This window comes from Mirounga leonina, unplaced genomic scaffold (assembly GCF_011800145.1).
Source record: "Mirounga leonina isolate KUSES-001 unplaced genomic scaffold, KU_Mleo_1.0 Mir_55, whole genome shotgun sequence".
Taxonomy (NCBI): Eukaryota; Metazoa; Chordata; class Mammalia; order Carnivora; family Phocidae; genus Mirounga; species Mirounga leonina.
Genome location: NW_023270816.1, coordinates 3,715,118 through 3,736,707, shown reverse-complemented (window position 1 = coordinate 3,736,707; position 21,590 = coordinate 3,715,118). Strand labels below are relative to the sequence as shown.

General features: G+C 43.9%; 1 protein-coding gene across 1 annotated transcript in view; it reads right to left on the bottom strand.

Moving 5' to 3' along the window:
• Window positions 1-10,035: 10,035 nt before the first annotated feature.
• The window catches only part of LOC118001938 (solute carrier family 22 member 1-like), a 26,604-nt gene continuing 15,049 nt past the window's right edge, over window positions 10,036-21,590 (bottom strand). Inside the window, 4 exon segments of the mRNA XM_034992128.1 lie at window positions 10,036-11,265; window positions 13,065-13,164; window positions 14,213-14,325; window positions 21,009-21,117. Of these exon segments, the coding sequence (XP_034848019.1) occupies window positions 11,199-11,265; window positions 13,065-13,164; window positions 14,213-14,325; window positions 21,009-21,117 (389 nt within the window). The 3' untranslated portion in view covers window positions 10,036-11,198.

The window sequence follows — 21,590 nt, the reverse complement described above, 5'->3', positions numbered from 1 at the left end:
GTGTATTTGGGTCACTTTGTTAGAAGAAACTGCATCCCAAAATTGTAAAGATGTAAAAACTTATATATATACAAAAATAAAATTAAATACAATGAAAGTATAGAATGTAACTGTAAAAATGAAAATTAAAAAATATTTTTTAAAACAAGTTGATAAAATAAGAAATTGGTTGAAAAAGGAAAGAGAAAAAAATAAAATTGTAAGACTAAAGAATCATGGGGAAAAAAACATGAATTCTATATACTATTTTCCCCTAGCGCTTGAGTTTTGCAGTTCTGTATGATCCGTGAACTTGGTCTTGGCTGGATGTTCTTGCTGATCTTCTGGGGGAGGGGCCTGTTGCGTTGATTTTCAGGTGTCTTTGCCCTAGGAGGAATTGGACCACCCTTGCCAGGGGCCAGGCTAAGTCATCTGCTCTGGATTGCTCTCTGAGTCTTTGTTCCCTGAAGGCATTCCGCACAGGTTTAGAGGATGAGAATGAAAATGGTGGCCTCCCAAATGGCAGCCTCCCAATCTCTGGTTCCAGGGCCAAAAACTCGGGGCCCCACTCCTCAATGCACCCTCAGGGAAAAGCAGTCAATCACTCCTGTCTCCCCGGTCTCTGGCTGCACTCCATGCTCACCCAGCCTGTGACCGAGCATTTCTGTCTCTGGCACATGACCCCGTTTGGAGTCTCCAAACCCTGCAGATCCCTATGGTGGGCTCCCGCGCTGCTCCTCCCAGGGGAAGAAGGGGAGTCTCCCTGGATCTGCCACTTGTTGGGCCCCGGCTCAAAGAGTAGTGGCCTGACTGTGCTGCGGATCATGGTTTGTGGCAACCCCGAGCTGAGAGCCCACTTCTTGGCTCCGTCTTTGCAGCCAGCTTCCCCACTCCAATATCTGGGAACTCTGCTGTACTCAGGCACCCTAGGTCTTTCTGTGACCCCGAGAGTCCTGAGACCACACTGTCCCAGCGAGGGTTCCACCCCCCACTTAGCCACTGGAGCGATGTCCCTCAGTGGAGCAGATTTCTAAAAGTTGTGATTTTGTGCTCCACTGCTCTATCACTTGCCGGTAGCCGGCTCCCTCCCCCGACATTCTGTCTTCCCATAAATCACCTCAGATTCACTTCTCCACACCTCCTACCTTGCAGAAAGTGGTTGCTTTTCTATTTGTAGGGTTGCAGCTATTCTTTTCTTAGATCTCTGGTGGTGTTCAAAATTATTTGATAGCTATCTAGCTGAATTTCTGGGACCAGACAAAACTAAGGTCTCTTGGACCTCAGACTCTGGACAAGTGGATCTTGGACTCTGCCATCTTGGACTCAGACTCTGGACAAGTGGATCTAGCCATTTAGATTTGTTGTAGTTTTTCTTTGCCACATGTTTTGAGACCTACTGTAGACTGGATTTGCACCCCTATCTCTGGTCAGACTGTTCTTTGAATCTTTTGTTCTTGATGGGATGGCAATGTCCTGGCATCAAGAGTCTGATATTGGTTAAAGGTTCCACCCACTTGTTCTCCCTGATTAAACCCAATGCCCGAACAATATCTTAGTACTACCTGTACTGCTTTCAGCCTTCTGGGTGGGGACTGGAAAGTTGCAGGACTCTGAGCCGGTGTGGACCCTGAGCTGTGTTCTCATCAGAGGCAGACAAATGTGCCCACTGTCTCAAGTCGAAACTTGGGAATTTGAGAGCCATTCTCCTCCAGTAATTAAAAGTTAAGAAGGCAGAATTGTAATTTGAATAAAGAAATTCACTCATAGCAACCCTGGGGTTTAATGTCAATAAATCTTACTGATCAAGAACACAGTCTTAAAGTAAGACACACACCGCTCCCTTAATGATTTTGGTGTTGTCATCAAAAGCCAGAAAGATCTCTCAGAAAAGAGCATCAAATAAAAGAATTTATGTATATTATTAATTCTTCCTCAGTAGGAAAATAGGATTATACACTCGTTCAGGAACCACAGTATAAATGTATTTCTATTCTCCATTTGAGAAGAAAGGAAATATTGGTACAAAATTACTTAAACTAAATTAGCCCTGGGGGTAGGGTCCATTCAAGTCTTCCTGCATCCCATCATCCTGTGTGACTGTATTTCCTTCTGAAATTACTTCAATTGTCTATTTGTTTTTAGGCTGTCTCTCCCAACTAGAATGTAAGTTCTATAAGAGCAAGAGATCTTGCCTCTCTCTGTAGCTGAATCCCCAGGACCTAAAGCTGTACGGGCATGTAATAGATGATCAGTTAATACCGACTAAATGAATTAAGGGTGGGTAATAGGGTTAATGGATCTATCAGTGGATAGAGGCATAATATCCTTTGATTTTGGCTTTTCCCCAAGACAAAATAAAAGTATAGGGAGTGGGAGGGAGAGGGGTCTGGCTGTGCAGCCCAACAATGATGATTAATCCTGTAATAATTCAACAATATCCAGACAAGAGTATTTTTCACTGTCTCCATTAGCTACCACCATTCATTAGTCTCAGATGGGTCATTAATTCATTCACTATATTTCCTTGGTATTGATTTTTTGTCATTATCAAGTACAAGTACATTATCAAGTACATTTTCTTTTAACTTACCATTAATTAGTATCTGTGCATCTTTCTATCCCATGGCTCTCACAGGGGCACTGGCAGAAAATATGCCACTTTAACTAAATTAACCAGGATCCCTATACCAAATGTTAGAATTACCCAGCCTTTTCCCATGGATAGGGGTGGTCCAATATTGCAAAACTGTTCTTTAGAACAAAGCCAGCATAGAATAAGATTTCAAGGGCCACTTGTATGTTTTATACAAGCCTTTGGGGTGGGATAGTCTCATTTGTCCTGGAAATCTATCTTTCTCATCTCAAGAGAGCAGCCTTTGGTTTGGGCCCTGGAATTGGACACAGTGGGTTATGTCTCCAACTTTGAACAGCCCCAATCATGTCAGGAACAGCTGGACAATAGGAACCACATCGAAAAAGTAAAAATATTCTGGAACTTCCTAATTCCAAATAACAGTGGGTCATGTTTTATTTCCCAAGTCCCAGACACTATTTCTCTGTGTCCTTAGCTTGGGTCATGAGTATTTCACCTTATTTTGCCCCCTCCCCAACTAGGCACCAGTGATTAGTGTTTATCTTTTCACTAACCTTTTGGCTAATTGTGATCAGTAGATGATCATCACACGATTCCCTCAAATTAAAAAAAAAAAAAAGAACACATATAGTTTTTTGTTTGTTTAAGAACACATATAGTTTTAAGTGCATATATCTGATTTTGATCTTCCAATTCAATAATCAAAACAAGTGTTTCTACTTCTTCCTTGGTGGTGTTGCTGTGCAATCCCTTCATGGCGGGCTGCCCCAGGACTCCCTGGGTCTCGGCCCCTTTCTGTCTGACCAGCACTGTCCTTGCTCTCCCAGAGCCTATCTGCAACAGTAGGAGGAAGTGGGGAGCTCCTGTGCCTGCCAAATTTCCTCATTTTCTGACGGTTCTGGCCTGGATGGACAGTAGCATTTGAAGATGTGACTATAATTACTGTTGAGCATGTGACAGATAAGGTAGGCAGGAACTGTCTCATAGTTTCCAGTTTTTCAGTTTCAATTAAGAAGGTGTGTCGTTTTGAAATATCATTTTTTAAAATCTTTCAAGGAGATAAACAATTCTGTGACTATTCCTGCCCAGGGCACAACTTGGTGGCGTGTTACGCAGTCGGGCCTCACTGGCGTGAGTCGCAGTGAGAGCGGGATCCATGGGCTCCGCGGCCCCCCTGCCAGTCCCCCACCCGTGTGCTAGTCATCCTCTCCTGCGCGCACCAAGCAGGCCAACATTTCCTATCCCTAACCTTCCAGTCTCCAGCTTGGATTGAGCTCCGGAAAGATTTGACCTTGCTTTCCGGGTCCCATAATTCTGCATGACCAACATATTTTAATGTAAAAATACCATATGGTTTCACTCGTATGTGGAATTTAAGAAACAAAACAGATAAACATACAGGATGAGATAAAAAAGAAAAAAGAGAGAGTAAAACAAACCATAAGAGACTCTTAACTATGGAGAACCAACTGAGAGTTGATGGAGGGAGGTGGGTGGGGGATGGGCTAGACGGGGGATGGGGATTAAGGAAGGCACTTGGGGTGATGAGAACTGGGTGTTGTATGTAAGGGATGAATCCCTAAATTCTACTCCTGAAACCAATATTGCACTGTATGTTAACTAACTAGAACTTAAATAAAAAATTGAAAAGAAAAAAAATTTTTTAAATGATCAAACCATAGACATTATATACTTTAAGCAGGCTTCACTTCCTCTCTCCATCTGCTTCTTGTTATGACTGTCAGCCTTGGTGGTAATTGAACATTGAGGAGAGAACTCACATTAGTTGTGTTGAGCAATTAACAGAACATCTTGTAAACTTGGTTAGAAACTCATGTATGCTTTTTCCTTGGCACAATTCCTATTATTTGTCCCTTTTGAGTATTATTATGGACTTCTGACTCTTTGTTTAGTCTCAATTTGTTTCATTTGACCATAATTACTGTTTTTAGGATGGTACAATTGTCCCTTTGTGGTCTTTGTGGACCCTCCATGTTTAGAAATCTGTCTTTTTAACACTACCTTAGACATCTCTGAGAGTCTTTGGCAAAAATGTTCCCTTTCTCTTCTTGAATTTTGAATTTTTCTTCTTCCTAAGCCTACCATAGCAACTCTTCTTGAAATCATGATTTTTTTTAGTTAATTTACTTTATTTATTTAAGCAAATTATGCTTAAATCTGGCCTCCTGGAGTGCACATTTGATGGCCCCACGGGCTCTTGCAGCAGGCGGAGCGGTACCAGAGGGCGCCTCGGCCATGGAGTGAAATGACAAATTTTTTCAAGACACTTGACTGGAAGTATAAATGAGAACAGACACGAAAATCAAACCACAAAAACCTTGCCTTCTACACGTCGAAGACCAAGTGTTTAAAGAAGAGTGATTCTACATCGTATTAATGCTATTAACGACTGGGATACCAGAGCAGATAAAGACCAAACACTCTGCAGCTTTGAGCTGGATGGCAAATTGCAGAGGGTGTCTGTGAGCACCAGCATGTGGGGTCAAAGGAAACGACATCAGCACTTGGGAAAGAAGTCACAGAGGTGTTGACTGATAACCCGGCCAGGCACAGGGTGAACATTTTAGTCACCATTCGAGGGTTCCCAAGGCATAGATGCAAACTGAAAGGGTTTCTGGGAATTAGGGCACCTAGTGTGGTCCTCTGGATAGTCCTGACCCTCCCTCCAGGACTAGTCGGAAGCACAACTAGAGTCTGATCTGAAGGATGGAGGACAGGGCCATGCCTTACCAACTTCTCTTCCCAGCTGCTCTCCAGCTCTTCAGAGACCCCGTTATTGCCCTCCTGGGACCAGCAGAGCCTCCATCCGATGTCACCAGCTGGGGTCTGGGTGAGGGAGGGCCACCAGAACATACCGTCAATTTCTTCTGGACCACGTGGCTATTATGATCCCTTTGCTTGTAGGCAGTGAAGGGCTTTGTCACTGCAGTGACAGGATAGACCTCAGTTGTCATTGTCACATGTGAGCTGTGCCAGCTATGGGACACCTGGCCATCTTCCGCATCTTCACTTCTTTCTCAGCCAGTTAAGGACGTGGTGGGTGGGGCGTGGGAACTGCCTGACCTGTAAGGACCCACTTGGCCAAATGTGCACCTTATTCCCACATCTTCTTTCTAGCTCCCTTTGTCCCCCTATTTTTATTTTTTATTTTTAAAGATTTTATTTATTTATTTGACAGAGAAATACACAGTGAGAGAGGGACAAGTAGGGGGAGTGGGAGAAGAAGCAGGCTTCCCGCGAAGCAGGGAGCCCGATGTGGGGCTCGATCCCAGGACCCTGGGATCATGACCTGAGCCGAAGGCAGACGCTTAACGATTGAGCCACCCAGGCGCCCCTGTCCCCCTATTTTTAATCTAGAAAGCAGCTTTGAGCTTTACGGAAATCTGGGCAGCTGATTCGCGTTCTCTTTGTTTCCTTGTCCCCATCCTAACTCTGCCTTCATTCCCGAAAGGTCCTGGTGGGACCTATTTGCTAAACACAAGGCCATCTGGTCCCCGGGATTTTAATTATGTCCCTAAGGGGACAGCAGCCCTGCAGACACAGACGGATATCCCTCCCCTCCACATTCCTAAGGGGCAGACGGTAAGAACACTTTCTCTCGCATTTGAGGACTTAGTCCCTAGTGGAGAGGGGAGTTATTTAATTAAAACAGAGCAAAATTTTTCACGGCTATGTTTGGGAAATGTACCTATTGAAAGATTTTAAATACAGTCATGTGTGTTTGGGGTGATTTTATATGTAATATAATATGTGCTGTGAAATGTAATATATTTGTAATGTGTGTGCAGAGAGAGAGCAAGAACAAAAATCAATTCATAAGATAAGACAAATAGGATTTGGTTCAGCAGGTAGAGTCTGCACACAAAATGCTTGGCGGAGGAGAGAGAGATTCTGTGCAGTTTGGACATTTCTAACAAAAGCCAGAAAGAGAAGGTGCTAAGGTGGGGTTTGCACCTTGAATCACTTGCATTGCTCAATTCATTACTATGAAGTCGTTAAGCAAAAAATCAGATCCATGTGCTCACAAATGGGAAAACTGTTTAAAATGCATGTTGCCGACCGTGGGGATGGCGCGCCCCAGTGAGCTCTTAGGCCGCAAAAGGCAAAGAAGCAAGAAATGGAGCCTTGTTCTCGGACGTGGTTTTCTATCTCCAGCCCCCATTCCAGCAGGTCGTGGAAAACTCAGTCCTGCCAACTCAAGGCAAGCCTGATCACTTCAGGTTTCTCTCAGAGAATTCCGGCCAATCAGGGCATTTGTGTTCTCCCCTCCCCTGGCTCCCCAGAGTTGGGTCTCTGGGGGCCTCCCTCGTGCCACGGCCAACAGTGCGGGTCCCCTCTACTCCCAGGCCCTCAGATTTGTTTTGAAGGGTCAGGCATCCCACCAACCAGAGCTGGTTCTCCTCCAAAATCCATGGTCACCACTTCCTCAGTAATGAAACCCCAATTTTATGTAAGGTCCACGTACCCCACCCCCGTTTCCTGTTCTCTCTAGATGTGTTGGCCGGTGAGACACAGGGCCATGCACCACTTCCAGGAAGTGTCCCTAAAGGAAGACCGTCCTCCTCCTTGTGCCCCGTCCCCTGTGATGTAGGTGCATGTGGTGGGGATGACGGTGACCACTGAGTTCCAGCAGCCACCTGGGGACGGAAGTCTTGCCCAGCACAACAATGAGCCAACTTCTTGAATGTGAGAAAGAAATAAACTTTTATCTTGTCTAAGTCCCTGATATTTGGAAGGTTCTGGTAATTCACAGGCAAACTTAAGCCAAACTTGGCCGCCTTGGGGGCCAGTGTAGAGTAGGGGGGCCAGAGCCCAGAACAGGTTCTCAAAGACCAGCACCTAGCTCTTCAGCTTTTCCCTCTGGTCTTCCCGGCCCAGAGCACTTTTGTCTCTTCCGTTGATGGGTGGAAGATGCCTCTTCTCCTGTCCTGGATCTCCGCCATCCCTAGCAGACAACTAGGTGCCAAGACCTGTGTCCTTTGCTTTCTGGCTTTACTGGGACAGCTCAGCTTGGGACAACAGCTGCTGTTCGTGCAGTGGCCAGACTTGGGGTACAGAAGGAGAGTGGGGGGAAATGCACATTCTTAGTGCTCCAGAACACAGCCTGCCCGATATTCCCGATATCCCTTGCGGCTCCAATGTTAAGAGGAAGGATGGAGAGCCGGCTATCAGCGGTGCCCCCGGTGGGAGGCTGGGTGGGGAACCAGCTGATTCTCCCTCTATAGCATTGTCACATGGTGGGTTTTGAAGTGATTTTCTTTGTGTGTGTGTGTTTCTTGGTGTTTCTAAGTTTAAAAACTCAAGAGGTACAGTTTGAGAACTGTGGAGAACTCCCCTGGCACTAGCTAATCTGGTCCTTTCTAAATGCAAGGTCCAATTCCTTGCTTTATTAGCCCAAGCCACTTACCATCTCTGAATTTAGCTTTCTCAATTTTGAAATGCAGGTAATAATATCAGCTTTAAAATGTTGTTGCCGTGGGGCGCTTTTGTGGCTCAGTGGGTTAAGTCTGACTCTTGGTTTCAGCTCAGGTTGTGATATCATAGATCTTGGGATAGAGCCCTGCGTCAGGATCCTCACTCAGTGGGGAGTCTGTTTGAGATTCTTGCTCCTTTCCCTCTGCCCCCCCAAATAAATCTTAAAAAAATAAAAATAAAATAAATAAAATGTTGTTGCCGTGACTGAATGAGCTCCTGTCTATGAATGTGTCTCATAAATACCTTTTGAAAGGTGTCTTTGTACGAAGCCTAACCCCATATGTCTCTGATTGGCTCCAGCGACATCTCGGAACATCAGACATTCAACCTTGACCTTCACAGAGGAGGCAGAGGTGGAACGGACAATAGGACACGTTGCCCTTCACAACCAGGTGCAGGGAGTGAGTTGGTTGGATGGCTCAGTTTCTTCTCCAGCTGGAGATGATTGACCCCCACGTATGCTATAAATGCGGGGCCGTGTGACATGGAGCCTGGCATGAATGACGTCCCTGGGTGGTGCTCTGCAGCTTTCCACATCCTTCTCACAGCAATCTCAGAGCCCACCTGGAGGTGGGTGCCAGGAGGACACGGAGGCTTGGACAGTTAAAGAGCTTGCTTCAGTCCATAAAATCAGCAGATGGTGGAGGAGATGGGGGAACCACTTCCGGACCAGAGCAGAGTCCAGGCTCTTCCCATGACCTCACCGTGTCCTAGGCACAAGGCTGTCCCACAGCCACACCGTGTCTAGGCACAAGGCTGAAAGTGAGTGCTTCCTGCCCTGCCGTCACACCCGCCCCTCTTGGGCACTGTCCCAGGACCTCCGGTCCCCACTTGCTTTTACACGATGAGTGGCCCCATCCCCATCACTTGCTGACTAATGTGGGGTTTCACTTCTTCCTTCTCGGTGGTTGGCCTTCGAGACACGCAGGACAAAATCTCTAAAGGCCGGGTGCTAGGCACTGAAGGAAATGTTTGGGGGCAAGACTGGGGAGATGATTTTGCAGACCCTCATGTCCCTCCGTCTGCCTATAAGCTTGGCTGCCCTGCTCCTCCACACCCACCAGCACGACCTGAATCACCTCACAGGGCGCTACTGGGAGTTTGTGCGTCGGGCGATTGGAAGCAGAGCCGGCCTGCAGCTGTCTGGGGGCTTTTCTGCGAGCCCGGATGACTGGGGCACACAGCAGGGGCTCGGCACGTGTGGGCTGAACTAATAGGACCCCACAGCCTTGCCCCCGGAGCAGGGGCCCAGGGGCCTCGCTGCCAGGTCCTCACAGGAGCTCCTCAGATTTCCTGACACCTGCGTCACACCTCCCCGGCTCTCCCAGTATTTAGACGTCAGCTGTCTCTGTGACTGACTTACCTCTGCCTTCACACTCCCTGACAGACGCCCCTCCACCCTCACTCCATCTGGATTGCCTGTGGCTCCTTTGTAGCCACACGGAGGGAGGCAAGGAGGGAAGGACAGCCCGTACCTCCCCGTGACACGACAGGCAACATTCTCATACCCTTTCTGCAGCTGGGCACCCCTTAAAACCTGGTCACAGGACTGCGCCTCCTCCCCCGGGAGAGCAGGTGAGCGCACTGGCCGGAGGAGGCTGCCCCTCAGTCCACACACACACTCCCTTCGTTTAAAGCCTCCTCAGACGTTTCACTGAAGGATTCTTTTTTTTTTTTTTTTAAGATTTTATTTATTTATTTGCGAGAGAGAGAATGAGAGACAGAGAGCACGAGAGGGAGGGGGGTCAGAGGGAGAAGCAGACTCCCTGCCGAGCAGGGAGCCCGATGCGGGACTCGATCCCGGGACTCCAGGATCATGACCTGAGCCGAAGGCAGTCGCCCATCCAACTGAGCCACCCAGGCGCCCCTCACTGAAGGATTCTAAGAAAGATCAGAGAGGGCATTTTTAATACACATTTTTAAAAAACGACTTGAAGCTCGCAACTTACATATTTGTTACCAGTGAAGAGTGTAGATGTTGTGGTCAGAAAGATAAGACATCGGGCAAGGGCCTTGCTGTGGAGAAGCAGAAATGAAGCGCTGGTCCCCTCCATGTATCCAGATGGGTTTTAAAATAGAATTCAGAAGACAAGGCCTTTCCTTGTTTTTGTTTTGTTTTGTTTGTTTTGTGTTGTGGTCAAGGACAAAGCTTCAGGTTTCCAAGTAACCAATGTCCATTCTCAAAGGAAGACCAAATACTGCTCAGGCCCGAATGCCATGGTCTCATGTCCCTGAGCCTGTCCCTGAGCTTAGCCCATCAGGCCAGAAGTGTTTGTAACACAGCACCTGTCTTTCAGCTGCCTCCCGTTCACATTAGAAACTTGGTTTCCCAATGCACTCTGAAGGCTGGCTATTACGTGGTCTTTGGGTTATTTCACAGGTAGAGAAATTTTAAAATAAAGGTTTCGGTGTTCTCTAGGAACGAAATCGCTTCTTCAACCAGAACTTGAACCAGTTACTACATTTCTCACAGTAAACTAAGCTCTTTTTGATATATTTACTACAGTATTTTGCAGTTGGCATAGGAGTTTACCTTCTAGAATCACCAACAAGAACGAAAACCAAGAGTGAAATTGAATATAATATTCCTGGAGCATAGGTGACAGAAACTGCTTCCTAAAAAGGTTACAGTACTTCTGGCCTTCAGAGGACGATGACACTTTCAACGTGATTCGGGTATGGTTTGCGGGAAGTGCCGCCATGTTTGAAAACCAAGTGCTCCTCAAGAAGGCTACATGTTAAAATATTTTTGCCAAGATAGGTACTACAGATACAAAGACATTTTCTTTCAGAAAGTGAATAAAACAACACTTCCTCTAGGAAACCGGTGACAGAGGCCTCTTTTAGAGCAATATTTAAATTCTATTGGATCTTCCAAATACTTTAGGTAATTAAGTAACTGGTAACCACCAACAGCTCTCACTAGGAAAGGTAAGCAGATAAAAGATAGCCAGGGCTTTAGGAGATTTTAAAGAAAGAAAATAAAACAAAGCACATTTAGTGTTCAGGCTACTGGTTTAGGGGCAGGCAAGTCTGAGGAAGAGCACAGAGAAATCAGGGTTTCTAAGCTTTTCTTCAGATGAAAACCCCATCTTCCTCTCTGCCACTCAGTCCCAGCGAAGCGTCTCCCTCAGGTGCCAGTGCGTTCTGATGTTTGGATCTGAAGGTAAATCATGTTTTCTTCGGGCTTTGCTATCCTGTAGCAGACAAAAATAAAAATGAAAGTTAAAAAACAGTCAATGAAAAAAAAAAAAAGTCAATGTTTTGATTAAGAAACTATTGCAGGGCACCTGGCTGGCTCAGTCAGTTAAGCATCTGACTCTTGGTTTCAGCTCAGGTCATGATTTCAGTGTCATGGGATCAAGCCCTGTGTTGCGCTCATGCTCAGCTCGGAGTCTGCTTAAGACTCTTTCTCCCTCTGTCCCTCCCTCCTGCTCTCTCTCTCTCAAATAAATAAATCTTAAAAAAAAAAAAAAGAAACTATTGCCAAGAAAAAAAGAAGAGAGAAATTATTGCAAAGTTGTCTATGGGAATAAATCTCAAAACAAAAGGTGAAAACGAGATTAGCAAGCAACAGAGAGAAGAGGCCAGCAGAGGGAGATCTCAAGAGATGAGCGGGTGTCTACGGACAAATTGTACTGAAACAGCTTAAAACCTGGTAATCAACATTAGCTATCTGTCAACAACTAGAAAATGTGTTTACAGTTAAAATAGAGTATCCCTTATCAGTATTGAGACACCCAGAATTTCTCAAAGTCAGGTTTATTTAGCACTTAAATGCACTTCATTGGCAGAGTTTATTAAAAGCACAGATTTCCTGGGTCCCAGCCTTCATTTATTAAGTCGAAAACCCTAGAAGGCCCAAGAATCTGCATTTCAGTAAGCTTGTTTTTTGTGATTATTTTGCATACTAAGTTTTGAGACTCACTGAGGAGTTCACACAAGATGCAAGAAGAATGGAGAAAATCTCAGATTTATTGAATACCTACTATGTCCCGGGCAATTGATTAGTCACTGTCACCTACTTTATCTCATCGCATTTTCCCAGCAACCCTCCAAACTGGGTACTAGTGTGGCTATTTCTCAGGCAAGAAAGTTAACTTTCTGCAAGTTTCAACGACATCCCCAAAGTCACGCGGCCAAGTGGATGACTGGATTTGAGCCCACGTCTCTCAGACTCCATAGACCATTGTCTCTCTCATCACGGGGACACATGTGTCTTTCCTATGGAATCCACAGAGCAAGCCTGGAGGGGGACCTGAGTGACCACCTCCTTGAGCACTGTTTAGTCCTTTCTTTTTTTTATTGCTTTCAGAGTAGAATCTGAGGGGCTCCTGGGTGGCTCAGCCGGTTAAGTGTCCAACTCTTAATTTCAGCTCAGGTCATGATCTCAAGGTCATGGGATTCAGCCCCTGTTGGGCTCCATGCTCAGCAGGGAGTTGCTTGAGATTCTCTCCCTCTCCCTCTGCCCCTTGCTCTCCCACACTCACTCTCTCTCTCTCTCTAAAAAAAAAAATAAAAAATAAAAAAAGAGTAGAATCTGAGACTCCATTAAAGCACTTGTCCCCATTACAGGCATGAACGTTTTAAATTGTTCTTCTTTATAAAGAGAGTCACTAAAGAACCTGAACAAACAATTGTTAAAAGGACAGAAGCTTGGTTTAAAAATTGTTCCCAACGGAGAGCAGTCAGCTCCGGGGATGAGCTAGGGACTCAGTCCTCAGTCAGGCAGCATCTCAGACCTGGGTTCTCCATCCCACAGTTCAGAACAGACAACTGCCCACTAAAAACCCATATTTGTGCTCTCCAATATTTCCTTACTCAAAACCAGTGACTGTTTGTGTTTCTCTCTCCAGCAACTCTGGGAGTAAAAAAAAAAGATGCACACATACCTGCAAAGCTCTCCTAAACCATTAAGACAGAGGGAGGAAATAGAGGCACCAGAGGGCAGGCCTCACTCCCAGGGGCCCCGAGTCCCTGAGCACCGTGGGCTCACCTCCCGAGGTTCTCCGCATCCTCGATGGTCTCTGGCAAGGTGACCCCTTCAGTCTCGGGAAGAAGCAGCGTCATTCCCCCGGCAACCAGGCCCAACACCGCTTCAAAGGAAACAGTTCACACAGAACCGTTAGCTCACAACCAACGGCATTCCGCGGGATGCCGGCCGCTACCTAAAGGGCGGCTAGGTAATACACCTGTGAGAGACTCTGGTTTTTTAGAAACCAGGAGCATCTAGGGCAAAAATTAAAGCAATAAGATAACTGGGGAAATATCAGAGTAAGAATAGGGAAATTCTACCGTAACTGATGTTTAAGTATTAGGGGATTTATTTATTATTATATATCATATATATCATATATACCGTAGTTACCATATATAAAACTATACATATTAGATAATTATATTATAATGTATTATTTTATATATTATGTTATACTTACTATAAACTATAATATATACTACAGTTACTATATGTTAATATTATATTACTATATATACAATATGAAGCATAGATAATATATATGTGGGCAGTGTGGGCCTCTCTTGTTCCTCTCTCTCCTTCCCTCCTCCCCTCTCCTTATTTCTCTCCCCCTCCCACTCCTTGGTGGATCTACCTGGAGCCCAGACATGGCCGCTCTCTGCACTCAGACAGCCATTTTGCCTTCCGCAAAGTGGGTAAGCAGGGTCTTGGAGGTCGCAAGGTCTCAGTTTGGGGAGACAAGGAAGAGTCTCCTCCTCCTTCTCTAATCCAACTTTATCACTACAAAGCTGATACCAAACTTTGATTCCCATTTGTCTCCTTGTGTCTATTCTCAATTGTTAAGCAGAAGGATGATAATTTAGCATCTTCAGGCCTCCAGCAATTATGTTAAATGCACAAAAATTGGAGTCAAATTCATAAGAAAGCAGGAGGCTATGTCAAAATGTCTCCCAAATTCTGTCCTGTAGGATGAGTTATTGGCCTCTAGAGCCTTCAGATGTAAACGTCTGGCCTGCTTTCTAGGAATGGCATCTTATCTTTCCCATGAAACAAGACAGAGTAAGCCAGGAGACAATGGAAGGGCAGGCACCATCCTTCTTCACCGGAGGATATCATTCACTGGTCAAAGTAATCACGCTGGGCTGGAATATCCCACGAAGTCTTACCGAACAAAATGAGTGGCAAGCCTTGCCAGACCTCCATCAGCCTGAAGACCAGGAAGGGGGTGATGATTCCACCCAGATCACACAGGGAGGAACACACCATCACTCCAAGGTTCCTGATAAATATATAGAGAACAAAAAAGATGATATCTCTGTGATTCAGCTTTCCAAATGTTAACCTTATCCTAGAACAAGAATAGAGAGAGGAGAGAAGCTGGAGATAGAGTTAATCACCAATGACCAGGGATTTTTAATCAATCATGTCTACATAACAGAGAGTCCATAAAAACCCCAAATTAAAGGTTCAGAGAGCTTCCGGGTTGGTGAACATACCCATGGGCAGGGAGGGTGCCCCACCCCAAATCCATGGGGACAAAAGCTCCCATGCTCGGGACCTTTCCAAACCTCACCTTAAGTACCTCTGCATCTGGCTGTTCATTTATATCTTTTATTATGTCCTTTATGATAATAAACCAGTAAAGGTAAGTGTTTCTCTGAGTTCTGTGAAACATGGTAGCAAATTATTGAACTCGAGGGGGGGGGGATGGGGATCCTGATGTATAGCCAGTGGGTCAGAAGTAAAGGTGACAGCTTGGGGCTTGTGCCTGGAATCGGAGATGGGGGCAGTCTTGTGGGACTGAACCCTTAACCTGTGGGGTCTGCTCTAAACCCAGACGGTTAACATCAGAATTGAATAGGATACCCAGGTGATGTCTGGAGAGTTGGAGAATTGGTTGGTGTGAGTAGAGTTCTTTTTTTTTACATGAAGAGATAGGGAAGTGTAGAGAGAAGGTATTAAGGAATGGAGAACAAAGAAAGCTAGAGGGGGAAACAGAAATGATCTACCTGAAAGGATCCTCTCCATCCCTGGTAATAGTCTTTGCTCTGACATCTACTCTGACTTATATGAAGATGGCCACTTTTGATTAGTGTTTGCATGGAATATCTTTTTCCATCCTTTTACTCTTAAACTACCTCCACCATTATATTTAGAGTGAGTTTCTTGTAAGCAGTATACAGTTGGGTCTCACTTTTTTGTCCTATCTGACAATCTGCCTTTTAACTGGGGTGTTTAGAACATTCGTATTTCTTGTGACTATTGATAAATTTTACATTGTTCAGTGCTGCATATTTTTGTATTCCTATAAATAATCTTGAGCTTTGTTTTAAAAACATGGTTAAATTAGGAAAAATAAATTGGGAAAAACTTTATTCTTTAGGATATTACTTTTAAGCTTCTTCTGTTATGCTCATTTGCATAATCTTTTTCTCCCTACAATTGTAATTATAAAAGTAGTACATTCCATTTCCTTTCCAATCCCTCCCCCGACCACCTCATCTTAGATGGTTATATCATCTCTTAGTGTTTGCCACTTATCTTTAAATATATTTATAACTTACTTTATCAGTGTTCAAGGATATGTTTCTTCTTAGCTGGAAAAACATACTGAGGAAATTATAGGTAAAATTATCTATCCCTGTTTTATGGAAAGATTGTAATAACAAGAGCAGATGTTAAATTTTATTAAATGTCCTTCACTACCTATAGAGATAATAGTACAGTTTTAATTTATTAGCTTTATCAAAACTCTTTCAATTTATTAGCATGAATTACTATTAGATTTTTTAATATGGGACTATCTTTGTGTTCCTGAGTAATTCCTCTTAGATATGATATATTATTATTTTAATGTCTCCACTATTCTGTTCTGATAATATGTTGTTTGGGATTTTAATCAATATTCACAAATAATATTTGCCTATAGTTTCCTTATTTTCTTTATCTTTGTTGGTCTTTGATACCAATATTATCCTAGCTTTATTAAAATGTTTTTTGGGGGACGCCTGGGTGGCTCAGTTGGTTAAGTGCTTGCCTTTGGCTCAGGTCGTGATCTCAGGGTCCTGGGATCAAGCCCCACGGTGGGCTCCCTGCTCAGTGGGGAGCCTGCTTCTCCCCCTCCCTCTGCCACTCCCCTGCTTGTGCTCTCTCTCTCTGTCAAATAAATAAATATCTTTTTAAAGAATAAAATAAATTTTTTAATATCTTTCTCATTTTTCTATAGTCTAGAACAGTTTGAGTATCACTGGAGCTTTCTATTAATTAAATGTTTTGTAAAATCTCCCTGTGAGACCATTGTGGATTTCCTCTTTATCATTATTTAGGGACTTCCTTATCTTATTAAATACATTTTTGGCATAAATTCAACTTTGTCTGATAAGATTATGGCTCTTGCTATACTTTAGTTTGCATTTACTGATAAGCTTTCATGCATTCTTTTCTTTTCAACCTTTCCAAAGAAAAGTTTACTTCAACTAAGCAGCAAACTGTAGTTTTGCTTTGTAACCAACTGAAGGAGTTTCCTTTTGTCAATAGACAAGTTGAGCCTCTTTGTGTTGGTTTAAGTGTCAGAAATGCTTGGTCTTAATTCTGTCATTAGCTTTTACATCATGCTTTTTATTGCTTCTAGTGTCTTATTTTCAGTGTGTTGGTTATGTGTATTTTTTTCTGATAATTTGGAAGGTTTGTATTTTTTTTAACTTTTTTTCTTTTAGTAATCTACATAGATCATGGGGCTCGAATTCATGACCCTGAGATCAAGAGTCACATGGTCTCCCGACAGAGCTGGTCAGGGGCCCTGGAAGGTTTGTATTTTTATTCAAATGTTACCTTTATAACTTTATATAATACATGTACTTCTCTATTTTTTTAGACCATATTCATTAACTTCCTATTATAAACAATTATAAAATTTATATATTTCCACTTCCTCCACCCCTTCATGCTCTGCTTTTAGTAAACTATACCACTGTTTCAGTGTTTGCCTTTACATCTTAAAATACACCTAAAACACTACATAATTCATCAGCTTTTAAAAAAAGATTTTATTTATTTATTTATTTGAGAGCAAGAGAGCCCACAGGCGAGTGGGGGAACGGGTAGAGGGAAGAGGGAGAGAGAGAATCCCAAGCCGACTCCCCACTGAGCTCAGAGCCTGACATGGGGCTCGACTCACAACCCTGAGACCATGACCTGAGCCGAAATCAGAAGTCAGATGCTCAACCCACTAAGCCACCCAGGTGCCCCATATCAGCTTTAATAATATATTTTTTTCCAAGCTGAAGAAAATATACTAAGGAAACCAGTCTATTATACCACATGCAACATCCCCTCTCCCTTCCTTGTCTTCTAGCATTTCTTTATTGTCAGATTTATGACATTTACTGCTGTTCTGTTGTCAAAATCACATTCACTTTAATCGCACATTCAATGATTATCAAGTTGACAATCCTTGATATTCTCCCTATATCCGTGACTTACACTTTGGGCCCAGTAACTTAACTAGAATATTCTTTATCATTGTTCCTTCTGAGTCCGTTTTTCCTGTTTCACCAAGTGCCACTTCAAATCATAGAATCATAAAAACATTTTTTTATTTCCAGAAGTTTCTGTAAAGGTTTTTTTTTTTTCCTTGAAGGTTTTTTGTTCCATGATTTCAGTTATCTTCTTTGGGACAAGTGCATGTGTACGCATGTGCTTGTGATCTCCAAGACTTTTAAACTTCACTTATTTCAATTTCATTTTGCAATTCTTATCCCTGCCTTGCCTTTCCCTCACGAGATCAGTTCTCCTTTGCCCTGCTTTCAGATAGGTTTCCATTTCAATCATCTTATCCCATATCTTCTCGGGAACTTTTATCTCTGCTTTAAACTCTTATTTTCTAAATATGACTGATTAATTAATATTTTGCATTAATTGAGGTATTTGGGGTTACAATTTTCATCTCCTTTGTGACAATATTTTTCTAGAGTGTATCCTTCATCTGTCATTTGCTTTATCTGTTCCTTTCTCTTTTTCTCTCATGATGTATTTGTATAACTGGGTGAATTACTTTTTTATTATTCATCTTTTAATACTGTGATTTCTTCCTGTATCAACCATTTCAGAAGAATTTGTGGGGAGGGGCCAGATCATGTTCTAGGCTAGTAAAAATTCTCTTTTTGACCAGGGTTGTATGTGATCAGATGTTTTAACGTCTCTCACTCTCAATCTACAGGGGTTGACAGTGCAGAATTCCTCACAATGCAGGGTCTCTCTCCTCCACCCTGCCTTGCAGGACACAGCTATCCCCAAGATCCCTGAAGGTTCTCTCCTGGCCTCACTCTCCCAGCTTCACCTTCAGCCTCCCAGTGTTCAGGGAATGAAGCCTATGTCTCGAGACCCTATATCCATCCTGTTACTGCAAACAAGGGATCGTGGGTTATACCCTCCCAGGTAGGCTTCCTACTGTGGAAAACTGCTGGTCTTGTCCACGAGTCACTGTCACAGCGTGCATCCCTGGAATCTTCCAGACCCTCTGAAACCTCACTGCATTAGGCAGCCCTTCTTCTTACACCTTGTCTTTCAGGGTCATCCTCGTTTCAGAGCTGGCATTTGCAGGGTTTATTCTCATTCTTCTAATAGCTTCAGTGTGATTTCCAAGACAAGAATGAAAAAAAAACATTATTTTTTTATTATTTTAAGAAACTACATCTTAAAAAAGTAAAAAACTGAATAAGCACACAGAAGCTAGAAGAAGTAGGGAACTGGGTCCCTTATGTAAAATTCACGGTGTTGTGGTGCTTGATTCATTCAGCCATTCTACAAGCACTTAGTGACTGCTTAGCACAGCTGGAGAACAGGTGCAGAGGCACAGAGACGTATGGTACGTCGTTCCTGTTCTCAGGGAGTTCATACCATACTGAGGAGACGAAAAGGAGAGACAGTTCTCAGCACAAGGCAGTGCCTACTGAAGCCAAAAGAATGTTCTTGACAATACGTGCTGTAGTTAGAAGGAGGATACTGTTCACTTCTAATACCTCCTGTGAATAAGAAGCACAGTCAAAATGGCTTCGATAGTAATTTTTTGACTTTGTAGTCCTTGTAAAGTAATAAAGTAACTGCAATAATCCTCTTTTTTTTTAATGATTTAGATTTGATTCCATTTAGTGAAAATGCCAGCACTTTCACGACTGTCTTATTGCTATGTGTGTGTGGATCATGTTTAAAGTCGTTTCTCAACATCTGGCTTCCGTTCCTAGTTACTGAGAATCCTCATCAACAAGCTCTCTGCACAAATGGTCAAGGGGTTGATCTTGAGATGGGTTGCTTGGCCTTCTTCCACATAGGAGCAGGCACTCAGTACCTTTGACAGTTTACATTTTCAGTCAGTCCCTTGGGTCCGGTGGCCATGACAATAGAATTGTTTGGCCCAGCTATTTTAGACTCTGGGCTCAGGACTGCCAAATGTAGAAGATTTTCTCTTTAGTTTGCCTTCATCTCTTTGTACTCAGTCCAAGCAACCTTTTACAGATGAGAGTATTAGGCAGGGCCTTTTAATGAAGGACAGGTGGGGAAGAGGAGAGTAAATCAGAACCACCCTTGCATCTTCTGGCTGACTGAGGGGCTCAGATTGCTGTGTAGCTAAGAGATTGGGGACCTGGAATATTTCTTAGAAACCACTAGCACGATGGCATGGGAAATAGGAAACCATACAGACAGAAAAAAGAGCTTAAGGAAATATACCAAATTCTAACAAAGGTCAGAATTAAAACTTTAAATAAAGTGGTTAATTACTTTTACAATAAAAACAATCTTCATTTAAAACTAAGTCTCCTAAAATGCAGACGGCAATCAGTACATACAAAGATGCTCAACATTGTTGGTAATTAGGCAAATGTAAATTAAAGTCACAATAATAATACCACTACATCCCAGAAACACTTAGACAAATAAAAAACTGACAACACCAAGTGCTGATGAAGAGGTAGAGCAACCTGATCTCTCACACGTGGCTGGTGGAATACAAGATGGTGCAGCCATTTTGGAAAACATTCTGACAGTTTCTTATAAATTTAAACACGCACCATATGAACCACTCCAAGAGATATGAAAACATATATCCACTCAAAGACCCATACCTGAATGTTTATGAGCAGCTATATTATAATCACTCGAAACTGGAAACAGTCAATGCCAATAAACTGGCCAATGGATAAGCAAATCGTGGAACATCGTTCACACATTGGAATACCACTCAGCACTCAGAAGGAGAAAAGCATGGACGCCTGCAACCACAGGGATCGGGCCCCATCATGCTGAGTGAAAGGAGGTGAACACACAAGGCTACATACATGCCATGTTGCTTCGTATACATAATAATATTCTGGAAAAGGTAAAACCAAAGGGAGAGAAATCAGAGCAGTGGTTGCCAGGTGCTGGAGATAGGGAAGGGAATCCTGCCACTTTCTGGCTGTGTGTCTCCTGCAAGTTCTCTTTCCCTCTGTGAAACTCAACTTCCTCATCTGTAAAATGGAAGTAACAGTGACGTTAGGGGCGAAATGGCAGATGTCTAGAAATGCTTTGTGTGTCATTGTACCAGTCGGAACTCTGTTTAAGCACGTTATGTCTGCAGGGGTCAGCGTGGTTGCTGGACTTACCCAACTAGTCGGAGCTGAGGGCTGGGCTGAAGTTCAGTCTTGTAGTCCTTGCCCAGGGCTCTCTCCATGCAGATGCCTGTTCTCTTGTGCTTGCCGGCTGCACACTCTACTCCAACCTTCCCATTTCACATTCTCTCCCATAATTAGACGTTGACCCTCTCTTTGATGCCCCCCGCCCACCTCAGTGTCCAAACGGACCAACCTTTGGGGGAGCCTTGAGGAACTGTCTTGGAAATGCTGGTCCTCGTGGAGCCTGGCTGGTGCCCAGCTGTGTCAGTGGTGACCCAACCACACATCCCCGCCCCCCACTTGGTGCACCCACCTGATGAACGTGGGATACAGCTCGGCGTTCACCAGGCACACCATCTGGAACACGATGGTGATTCCCATTCGGCCAACACAAGCCACTGTGATGTTTAGCCAGTGTAGATCTGGACAGGAAACACATGGAGGTGGGGAACTCATGTGAGGACTGTGCCCACGGAGTTCCCTCCCTCGAGGAGCCACGTTAGGAAGCTTGGACTTTAGAGCTGGAAAAGCCAGAAAGACTGCTTTGTCGAACCCTTTCATTTTGGAATAAGTAACTTGAGGCCTGAGAGGTTTCAGAACCTGATGGTGACACAGCAGGGAGGGTTCCTTTACGCAGAGGAAAGAACATGCTTTTTGGATCTGCCTCCTGTCAGCCGAGTGACTTACCTCTTTGGGCCTTGGTTTCCCCAGCTGTAAAATGGGAAGCATTAGAGCCAGCCTGCAAGTTGTTATGGGATCCTGAGATGATATATGTCAAACGTCCACCATGACCGCTCCAGAAACGTCGGCTTTTTAATTCCTATGCAGTAATGTTGCCACTAGCACCTGACCCAGGAGGCCCACAGGAACACCCGACAGACCCAGGAGGCCCACA